The 12,088-nt window shown below is 41.8% G+C and overlaps 1 protein-coding gene across 1 annotated transcript in view; it reads left to right on the forward strand.

Moving 5' to 3' along the window:
- LOC124798200 (coiled-coil domain-containing protein 112-like) overlaps positions 1–12,088 on the forward strand; it is a 145,568-nt gene that overhangs the window by 32,252 nt on the left and 101,228 nt on the right. Inside the window, exons 5-6 of the mRNA XM_047261501.1 lie at positions 7–169; positions 7,706–7,850. Of these exons, the coding sequence (XP_047117457.1) occupies positions 7–169; positions 7,706–7,850 (308 nt within the window). The remainder of the gene's footprint in view (positions 1–6; positions 170–7,705; positions 7,851–12,088) is intronic.

Below are 12,088 nucleotides of genomic sequence, written 5' to 3' on the forward strand. Positions count from 1 at the left end.
TTGCAGGTTAGAATGCTTGGTTGAGGAAGAGGAGAAACTTTGGAATGAGCTGCAGGATGCAGATTTGAAGATTGACGAATGGTCCAAACCTCTTGATATTCCACATGTGCATGCTGCATCTAAAGTCACATCTATGTTAAGCATACCAGGGAGTGGAGTGCAACCAGAGGTGAATTTATACTTTTTTTTCAAATTAATTGTGTATATTAAACCATTATTTAACAAACTTATGATGTAGTGATATCTACATAAAGTGAATTATTAACATATGTAATATACAGGGTTATTCTAAATGATGGACCCATTTTCAAAACTGTGTATTTATTCAAGTACAAATCCAAAATGAACAAACTTTATACCAGTGAAAAGAGGAAGTTTCAAAGGTTTTTTTCATAATGTTTGATACCAGTTTAATAAATTTAATAATTTATAATTAAATAGTTTTTAATCATTAATTAATAATTACAAATGTCATAAATGTTCAGTGTGGCCACCGTTGGACAAACGGCAAACATCAACGCAGTTGCCAAACTCGTCCCACAGACGCAAAAGCGCATCTGCTGTTACTGAGTGCACAACAGCAGTGATCCAGTTCCGCAGATCATTCAGAGTGGTTGGTTGTGGTGGGGCGTAAACAGCTTCCTTCACATAACCCCATAAGAAATAATCACAGAGTGTGAGGAGATGTTGGTGACCAGAAGTGCCGAGCCCGGTCCTCGAGTCCCCTGCGACCGAGTCAGTGCTGAGGAAGGGAGTCATTCAAAAAGCCTCATACATCATGGTGCCAATGGGGTGGAGCTCCATACTGTTGGAAAATGAAGTCCTGAGAATCTTCCATAACTTGAGGGAACAGCCATTGTTCCAATGTATCAAGCTACGTGATTCCCATTACAGTTCTTTCTGCAAAGAAAAATAGTCTATAAACCTTTGTACAGAAAACGGCACAGAACACGTTGATCTTTGGCGAATCTCTTTCGTGTTGCAATGGTGAATGTGGATTTTCCAAACCCCATATGCGAACATTGCGTCTGTTGACTTTTCCACTAAGGTGGAACATCGCTTCATCACTAAAAATTACATGCTGTAGAAATGCGTCATCCTCCATCTTTGCAGCACATAGCCACAAAATGTGAGATGCTTCTCTTTGTCACTGAGGTTGAAATCCTGCACAAGCTGTAATAGGTAGGGCTTGTATGGCAAACACTGTCTCAGAACTTTCCACACTGTTAGTTGGGATATTCCAAGTTCTGAAGTGGCTCTATTGGTAGACTTACTGGGGCTGTGCACAAAACTTTCTTGAGTCCGTCAGACATCGTCTTCTGACACACACCATCGGCCTGTGCTTTTTCCTTTGCACACACTCCCAGGCTGTTTAAATTGCTTAAACCAACAGCTAATGCTTTTACGAGTTGGTGATTGAATACGGAATTTGGTATGAAATGCCCACTACACTGCAATTTGCAACTCACTTTTTGCAAATTCAAGAACACACAACTGACAGTGAAACGGAATGAATACCATATTGCCATGCGAACTCTACAGGCCACTTCTGAAACCATCATCGCCTGTCTGGCGCCACCCACCAAAAACTTTGAAATTTCCTCTTTTCATTGGTATAAATTTTGTTCATACATAAGAATTTTTGAAAATGGGTCCATCATTTAGAATAACCCTGCATGGGATGTCAGAGATTTGTTTAAATGGTGTTACAACTTCAGAGTGATATTATGATGAGGTAGAAAAATCTTTCATTCTGTGGTTTTAACATATTCTTTTTCTATACTCTTCTTGTCACCATTCATGATTTTTTTGCTGTTTTTAATTTTAGCATTTTATTTACACTGATCAGCTTGAACATTATGACCACCTACGTAACACCTGGTATGTCCACCTTTGGCACAGATAATAGCGATGGCACATTGTGGCATGGAAGCAGTGAAGCCTTGATTGGTCACTGGAGGAGGGAGTTGGCAACACATCTACACAAACACAAATAATAAATTCAGAGGAGGGGGGGGGGGCAATGAGCTCTGACGCCACATTCAATCGCATCCCAGATGTGTTTGATCGAGTTCTGATCCGGTGAGTTGGAGGCCAGCACATCAATTGGAACTCAACACTGCATTCCTCGTAACATTCCTGATCTTGTGACATGGTGCATTATCTTGATGAAAAATGATATGTCCTTCATGAAACATGATCATCATGAAAGGGCGTACATGGTCTGCAACCAGTGTACAATACTTCTTGGCCATTATGATGGATTGCATGAGCTTCACTGGACCCTTGTTCCCCAGAGCATAATGGAGCCACCACCTGCTAGTCTCCATCTTTCAGTATAGGTGTCAAGTGGTTTCCCTGGAATATGACAGATTCGCACCCTCCCATTGGCAAGATCAAGAAGGTATTGGGATTCATGAGACAGTGCAACAGTGTGACACTGCGCCAACATCCAGTGTTAATGGTCACGTGCCCATTTCAGTCATAGTAGTCGATGTCATGGTGTTAACATTGACACTTACATGGGCTGTCAGCTGTGGAGGGCCCAACATTAAGAGTATTTGGTGCTCTGTGTGTTCAGACACACTTGTACTCTGCCCAGCATTAAAGTTTGATGTCGATTCCCTCACGTTCCGCCGCAGTTCACCGCCTGCCGTCTTTTACCACTCTACCCACCCTATGACATCCAACATCTGTAATGAGAGGTGGCTGCACAACCCCACAATGTCTGGACATGATTTCACCTTAGTTTTGCCATGTGTTGAAGACACTCACCACAGCACTCCTCAAACACCCGACATGTTGTGCAGTTTCCGAAATGCTCTTGCTGAGCCTCTGGGCCATCACTATCTGCCCTTGGTCAAACTCAGGTAGATAGTATGACTTCCCATTCTACACATAGACAGCACGCTCACCAGTACTACATGCACCATGCATGTATCTGACCAGCAGTTATTCCTTGCCGTATGATGCTGCTATCACCTGGAGAAGTTTACATCAATAGTAGGTCGGTGGGCATAATGTTCTGGCTGGTCAGTGTATATATGGTTACTGGTGCAAAATGTTTGAAATTCTCAAAAACAGGTACAAAGATGAGTAATACACAATAAGTACAAAAACCAAAAGGAACAATAAGATTGAAAGGCCAAGAAAAGAGGCCTTGGATTAAAAACATCCAATGGCATGGATGCAGTATTTCTCTCCCCCTATTCAACCTTTACATCAAAGAAGCAACAGTGTAAATAAAAGATACGTTCATGAATGGGATTAAAATTCATCAAGAAAGGATATCTACAATAAGATTTGCTGATGATATTTTATTCTCAAGAAAGTGAAGAGGAACTTCAGCATCTGTGTAACAGAATGAACAGCCTAATGAGCACAGAATATGGACTGAGAGTGAACCAAAGAAAGGCGAAAGTAACAATAAAATGGAAGGAATAGATTGCTACTCATTATGAAAAAACAATGCTAGAAATATTTTTAGCTTTCAGACAAAGTCCTTCTTCAGAATTATAACTCTTACAAATCCACACAAATTACAGACACATATGTGGCCACCATCTCACTGCACTAAAGCCCAACTGTGACCATGTCATATGTAAGCAGCAACTAGCTGGAGTGGGTAGTAGGGGCTTTGAGGAGGCATGGGGCACTGACAGGGAGTGATAGCAGGGAACAGGTGGAGTAATATGCTACTGCTACCTGTGGGAGTGTGCAGGGATATGTTGGGGACAGGATAGGGCTGCTAGGTTCAGCAACAGGAGGCTATACTAGGGGTTGAGGAGACAAGTAGAGAAAAGGAGTTGTAGGTGCATTGGTGTGTTAGAAGGCTTGTGTGTACTAGAGTGGTAGCAAGGAAGGGAATATCGAGGAGGAGGACAGGCTACTCCAGTCAGAGACAGTTACATTTGGACCTTGATGCCGAAGACAGTGGCCATGTGTTGTGAGTTCTAATCTGAGTGTGTGTGAGTTCTACTTCTGAAGAAATATTTAGTCTGAAAGCTCAAAATATTGCTAGTGTTTTTTTTTTCCCATTGTGACTGTCTGCAATTTAATGCCTCTTCTATGTGGTGAGCAGCAATCTGGCCTTCCCATATTGTTGTTATTCGATCCTGGACTTTCCATTGGTTGAAAGATAAAAGTAATGAGAATTAGCAGAAATGAGATTAGCACTAAACTTAGCATCAAAACTGGTGACTGTAGTAGCTGAGGTGAAGAAATTCTTTCAGCCTTGCAGCAAAATAACACATAGTGGATGAAGCAAGGAGGACATGGGAAAGCAGTTTAGTACATGCAAATAGGACATTCACCACTAAAATAAGTTTATTAGTGGCAAATGTAGACCTTAATTTGAGAAACAAGTTTCTGAGAATGTATGTTTGGAGCCAAGTATGAAAATAAATCACCGACAGTGGGAAAACCAGAAAGGAAAAGAATCAAAACTTTTAAAATGTGATATCACAGATGGATTAGAAATTTAAGTGCACCTTGAATCAGATAAGAAATGAGAAGGTTGACAAGGGAAGGAATGTGTGGAAAACACAAAATAGATGAAGGGCCAGGATAATACAACACATTAACACTTTCGCTGTGGCATCAGTGTAGGCGCGCAACTCTCCAGTGCGGCCCGTCAATGTGCGAGTGCAGGCCGGTAATGCTCAAGTGCAGGTACCACTCGGAGCCGATGCTCCTAAGCACACCTGAGCTACTGGCTGATGTCAAGACCTTGTAAGATCTGTAGGATGCACCTTAGGTGCATTACTTCAAATAAGCGTTGACTGTATTGTGGTCATGTTTTAAAGTCTGTTTGTTGTCTGACACCTGTATGGGTCACAGGCGTCATTCAAATGTTTGTGATTTCTTGATAATGTAACAAAAAATACAATTCAAACAAGCAACAAATCCACTGCATTCAGGAAAAATTTGGATTCCAAAACGCAAATTCTTAAGAAGGAAAAAAAGGAAACTGGATTCATTTGAAATTATATTTACTTCAAATGTGCATTTTTAAGATTGGCTCTGATAGAGGTCGTCAATTTAGTAGCATTTTTGCTCCTGGTATGAGAGTTAGCCATCTACACTTATCATAGACACCCAGGGGATGCCCATATGTGTAGAAATTAGTAAGCAAAACACACCCTACGTGGAAGCTTCTCTCGTGTCCCCCATCACTTCAATTGCGGTGCTATTAAAACAAATGTAGCACAACAAATTCTTTCACAAAAAACTGAAGTGAACGCTTTACAACGCAATAAGAAATAAGTCAACTTAACACAAAAGAAAACCTCATTTCCTGAGTACTCATCGAAAAAAGTTCTAACCTTTCACGTCATAAAAAGAAACCATGCAGTGTCAAAAGATATAAAAGACATTGTCTATGATAATCGGAATTTCCCTGATATTATCGCATTTTTGCGACTTATGGGAAGAAATTATACAGCAGTTCGAGCAGTATCCAGGTTTGTCTGGGCAGGTTGTACACTCGGATGGTGTATCTGTGCGCTTGCCTTGTTCTGCGCACTTCTTACACCGCTTCCTCATAACTTGCTTCTTCCCTGCAGTAGCTTCCCACTTTTTCACAACGTGTGTTTGTGATGTTTCTTGCTCACATTTTGTGGAACGTCCATTGGTGGAAGGAAGCCCTTTATAATGTTCATTCTGTAATCGTACAAAGTCATTTTATTTCCTGAGTATTTGTTGTACAGATGTAGAGAATTGAAAACTAGCATGTGAATGACATGAAAGAATAGTTTTTTCGACCAGTGGATAGTCTTTCGTTCACATAAATAATACAACAACATCTGATCTTGTTTATCAGTCCCAGACATACACACATTGTACCTAATAACAGGCAAAGGTTTCGTGACTATTTGCTGGCACGCATTCGTCACTTGCTTCATAACATTTAGATGTTCTGTGCAAATGTAGGAAACCTCTCGTCGATCCTTTCATTTTCTAATCATAACTCCATTAGAATACCACGCAATTGTCTCTCCTCTCCCAAGTTTTGGTGATACAACGTCTTCGGAGGTATATTTTATATTTATATTCAGAGTACCTGTGGAAAGTGTTTTTAGGTTCAGCAGAGTTGTAGCTAAATGAAAACTGTTATAATAACTGTCCGAGTAAATGTGATGACCAACATGCAGCTTTTCTGGCATCAAATGCAAAACGACCTTTTCAGCGTGACCTTTTCCCCCAATATCTCCACTACTTCCCATGTACACAGCGCACTTATTTATGAAATCATCTGGATTGTGGAGCATGTGCATCTTAATGCCATATTTATTACGTTTGCTTTTTATGTATTGTCTAAATGAGAATCTTCCCCTCCAAAGAATCATTGATTCATCTATTGATAAATCTCTTCCCGGGTAATACACTTGAGACATTCTCATGTTAAAATAATCCAATATAGGTCGTATCTTATATAAATGATTGTCTGGTTTCGGGTTTCCTGGAAGTGGATTTTTTGCAAAATGCAGAGAGCGTAATGTGATCAAATACTGGTCTCTGCTTATACTCATCGCTATTCCTCTATTCTCAAACAGTGGTTCTTTCTTCTAGTAGTCTTGTAATTGTGGATATTTAACGTTAACCATATGTAGCGAAACACCCAGGAAAACTAGTAATTCGCCTATACTTAGAGGTTTCCATTTACAGATCATAGATCCCTCTTTTGTATTTTCACTCAGCAATATGTTGACTGTGTTATCATTCGTTTCATCAACTACAAGTTGCAACAATTCGTCTGTTAACAATAATCTGAAGAAATACATAAGAGAATTGCCAGCAGGATGAATTTGCAAAACTTCTGCCTTCGTAAATGCGTGATACTGCATATTATGTGGTTCTTTATGCCAGGACTCACCTGGATTATCTCCGTGTGACAGGTCGGGCTCTCTTTCGTCGTTGATTTCCACACAATCGTTGTGATTCGTATTGTCAGATTCAGAACTGTCACGAAACAGATTTGAAAGCTATGCTTCCATGCTGTCATCACTCTGCAATTCTTCTGCAGCCTCTGTCAATTTAACACTTTTGCTGCTCCTTTTCACATTGGAAGGTCCAGGTGTCGGTTCATTAGCCGCCATTACGAACAATATACATTCGATAACTGACCACACAAAACAAAAATTTACACTCTTTGATGCTAGATTAGATGCTGTAACTAGACTGAGTAATCTGACAGTGAGCGCGGATGCTTATAAGCACCAGCCGCATTGGCTCGTGGCTTGTTTTGACACTTATCAGCATCAGCCGCACTAGCTCATGGCTTGTTGTGACGCTTATAAATGTCAGCTGCAGAGAAAGTGTTAAGACATCAGGGAATAGTTCCATAATACTAGAAAGAGCTATAGGAAAAAAAAAAAAAAAATTGTAGGTGGAAACAGAAATTGGAATACATCCAGCACATAACTGTCAATCGTGGGTGTGAGTGCTTCACCGAAATGAAGAGGCTGGCATAGGAAAGGAAGTCTTGGTCAGCTGCATCAAACCACTCAGACTGGGCTGGGGGAGAAAGTGATAAATACTTTTTTGTCACTGCTTTGTTTCCTTAGTATATTCTGCCACGAAAAGCCTTTCAAGATAAAGAGATGTAGGTATGAGGTTCAGTTTGCTCACAATTTGTTTTTTGTAACATCAGTATATGAAACTTTTGTATGTAATCTTTATTACAACCATTGTAATGTGCTTCTAGGTTCGAGCATTTCACAAGTTTCTAGCTAAAACAGGTGGACATTCTGGAGGTTGGGATGAAGATGATCATTTGGCATTTCTGAGGATACGTACGAAACATCAAGGAAAGCAAGCATTCATGGAAGAAGTGCATGACTTAATGCCAGGTATGATGGTTATTATTATCCTGAAAAGGTCTACTAACAAAGAAGAACTGACTTTAAATGACAATCTAGGAATATACTGCAGCCCCCTATGTATCACTCACATAGGGATCATCAGGATAACATTAGAATAATTAAAGCACGCACAGAGGCATTCAGTCAGTCATTCTCCCGTGCTCCACACGTGAATCGAACAGGAAGAAACCCTGATAACTAGTACAATGGGCATACCCTAGGCTATGCACTTCACAGTGTTTGCAGAGTATAAATGTAGCTAAATGTCGCTGCAGCTGCAGAATATAGAAAGCACAGGCTGTAAAGCAGTCATTAAAGTGAAGTAAATTGTGTTGGGCAGCATGATCAGCAAGTGGGTGGTCCAGCTGATTCTTGGCCACACTTGTGGCAGCAGCCATTCATGCAGACACACAGCTTATTAGTTGTCATGCCCATGTAGAAAGCAGCACAATGGTTGCTGCTTTGTTTACAGATCCTTGTGCCCCTTTCTGTGTAGGCATGACAACTAACAAGTTGTCTGTCCACATGAATGCCCACCACCAAACTGTGGCCTAGTAGACACCTATTTGCTGAACATGCTGCCCAGCATGATGTGCTTCACTTTAATGACTGCTTTGCAGCCTGTGCCGTCTGGATTCTTCTCACCAACACCAGCTTTTCTGAGCTGTGCAGAAGGGAACCCTCCCTACAGCATATCCTTCATTCCTGTAACCCACCTGACCTCAACCTTCACTGTTCCCTGTCCTGCACACATCTACCCCTTTCCTTGCTTCCACTCCAGCATTATACACACCTTCTACATCTACATCTACATCCACATCCATACTCCGCAAGCAACCTGACGTTGTGTGGCGGAGGGTACTTTGTGTACCTCTATCGGTTTTCCCTTCTATTCCAGTCTCGTATTGTTCGTGGAAAGAAAGATTGTCGGTATGCCTCTGTGTGGGCTCTAATCTCTCTGATTTTATCCTCCTCGTCTCTTCGCGAGATATACGTAGGAGGGAGCAATATACTGCTTGACTCCTCGGTGAAGATATGTTCTCGAAACTTCAACAAAAGCCCGTACTGAGCGTATCTCCTGCAAATTCTTCCACTGCTGTTTATCTATCATCTCTGTAATGCTTTCACAATTACTAAATGATCCTTTAACAAAGCGCGCTGCTCTCCGTTGGATCTTCTCTATCTCTTCTATCAACCCTATCTGGTACGGATCCCACACTCCCGAGGAATATTCAAGTAGTGGGCGAACACGTGTACTGTAACCTACTTCCTTTGTTCTCGGATTGCATTCCCTTAGGATTCTTCCAATGAATCTCAGTCTGGCATCTGCTTTACTGATGATCAACTTTATATGATCATTCCATTTTAAATCACTCCTAATGCCTACTCCCAGATAATTTATGGAATTGACTGCTTCCAGTTGCTGACCTGGTATATTGTATGTAAATAATAAAGGATCTTTCTTTCTATGTATTCACAGCACACTACACTTGTCTACATTGAGATTCAGTTGCCATTCCCTGCACCATGCGTCAATTCGTAGCATATCCTCCTGCATTTCAGTACAATTTTCCATTGTTACAACCTCTCAATATACTACAGCATCATCTGCAAAAAGCCTCAGTGTACTTCCGATGTTATCCATAAGGTCATTTATGTTTATTGTGAATAGCAACAGTCCTACGACATTCCCTTGCGGCACACCTGAAATCACTCTTACTTCGGAAGACTTCTCTCCATTGAGAATGACATGCTGCGTTCTGTTACCTAGGAACTCTTCAATCCAATCATACAATTGGTCTGATAGTCCATATGCTCTTACTTTGTTCATTAAACGACTGTGGGGAACTGGAAGTCAAGAAACACGGCATCTACCTGGGATCCGTGTCTATGGCCCTCTTGAGTCTCGTGGACGAATAGCGTGAGCTGGGTTTCACACAATCGCCTTTTTCGAAACCCATGCTGATTCCTACAGAGTAAATTTCTAGTCTCCAGAAAAGTCATTGCACTCGAACATAATACGTGTTCCAAAATTCTACAACTGATCGGCATTAGAGATATACGTCTATAGTTCTGCACATCTGTTCGACGTTCCTTCTTGAAAATGGGGATGACCTGTGCCCTTTTCCAATCCTTTGGAACACTATGCTCTTCTAGAGACCTATGGTACACCGCTGCAAGAAGGGGGGCAAGTTCCTTCGCGTGCTCTGTGTAAAATCGAACTGGTATTCCATCAGGTCCAGCGGCCTTTCCTCTTTTGAGCGGTTTTAATTGTTTCTCTATCCCTCTGTCGTCTATTTCGATGTCTACCATTTTGTCATCTGTGCGACAGTCTAGAGAAGGAACTACAGTGCAGTCTTCCTCTGTGAAACAGCTTTGGAAAAAGACATTTAGTATTTCGGCCTTTAGTCTGTCATCCTCTGTTTCAGTACCATTTTGGTCACAGAGTGTCTGGACATTTTGTTTTGATCCACCTACCACTTTGACATAAGACCAAAATTTCTTAGGATTTCCTGCCAAGTCAGTACATAGAACTTTACTTTCGAATTCATTGAACGCCTCTCGCATAGCCCTCCTCACACTACATTTCGCTTCGTGTAATTTTTGTTTGTCTGCAAGGCTTTGGCTATGTTTATGTTTGCTGTGAAGTTCCCTTTGCTTCTGCAGCAGTTTTCCAACTCCGTTGTTGTACCATGGTGGCTCTTTGCCATCTCTTATGATCTTGCTTGGCACATGCTCATCTAATGCATATTGTATGATGGTTTTGAACTTTGTCCACTGATCCTCAACACTATCTGTACTTGAGACAAAACTTTTATGTTGAGCCATCAAGTAGTCTGAAATCTGCTTTTTGTCACTTCTGCTAAACAGAAAAATCTTCCTACCTTTTTTAATATTTCTGTTTACAGCTGAAATCATCCAAGCAGTAACCACTTTATGATCGCTGATTCCCTGTTCTACGTTAACTGTTTCAAATAGTTCGGGTCTGTTTGTCACCAGAAGGTCTAATATGTTATCGCCACAAGTCAGTTCTCTGTTTAGCTGCTCAAGGTAGTTTTCAGATATGCACTTTAAAAAATTTCACTGGATTCTTTGTCCCTGCCACCTATTATAAATGTTTGAGTCTCCTAGTCTATATCTGGCAAATTAAAATCTCCACCCAGAACTATTACATGGTCGGGAAATCTACTCGAAATATTTTCCATATTTTCTTTCAGGTGCTCTGCCACAACAGCTGCTGAGCCAGGGGGCCTATAGAGATATCCAATTACCATGTTTGAGCCTGCTTTAACCGTGACCTTCACCCAAATTATTTCACATTTCGGATCTCCGTCAATTTCCTTCGATACTATTGCACTTTTTATCGCTATAAACTCACCTCCCCCTTCACTGTCCAACCTGTCTCTGCGGTATACATTCCAATCTGAGTTTATACTTTCATTACTGTTTACATCTGGTTTCAGCCAACTTTCTGGCCCTAGTACTATGTGGTCTTGTGACCGTTTATTAATGAGAGCAGTTCTGGGACCTTTCTATAGACGCTCCTGCAGTTTACTATTAGCACATTAATATTGTTATTCCCCATTGTGTTTTGCCTACTGCTACCTTGTCGCGTCTCAGGAGGGGTCTTGTCGGGCCTAGGAAGGGAATTCTCTAACCTAAATAACCCACATGTGCACTCCACGCATACTCCACTACCCGTGTAGCTGCTTCCTGTGTGTAGTGCACGCCTGACCTATTCAGGGGGACCCTACATTTCTCCACCCGATACTGGAGGTCGAGAAATTTGCACCCCAGATGTCCGCAGAATCATCTGAGCCTCTGGTTTAAGCCTTCCACTCAGCTCCAAACCAGAGGACTGCTATCGGTTCTGGGACCAATACTACATATAGTTAGCACAGATTCCACCCCACAAGCGAGGCTTTCTGCCTTCACCAACTCCGCCAACTGCTTGTATGAACTGAGGATGACCTCTGAACCCAGACGGCAGGAGTTATTGGTGCCGACATGAGCAACAATTTGCAGTCGGGTGCACCCAGTGCTCTCTATCGCCGCTGGCAGGGCCTCCTCCATATCTCGGATGAGACCCCCCGGCAAGCAGACAGAGTGAACACTGGCCTTCTTCCCAGAACTTTCCACTATCTCCCTAAGGGGCTCCATCACCCGCCTAACGTTGGAGCTCCCAGTCACTAATAAGCCCCTCCCCCCCCCCCCCCCCTCCCGTG

Source organism: Schistocerca piceifrons, chromosome 5 (assembly GCF_021461385.2).
Source record: "Schistocerca piceifrons isolate TAMUIC-IGC-003096 chromosome 5, iqSchPice1.1, whole genome shotgun sequence".
Taxonomy (NCBI): Eukaryota; Metazoa; Arthropoda; class Insecta; order Orthoptera; family Acrididae; genus Schistocerca; species Schistocerca piceifrons.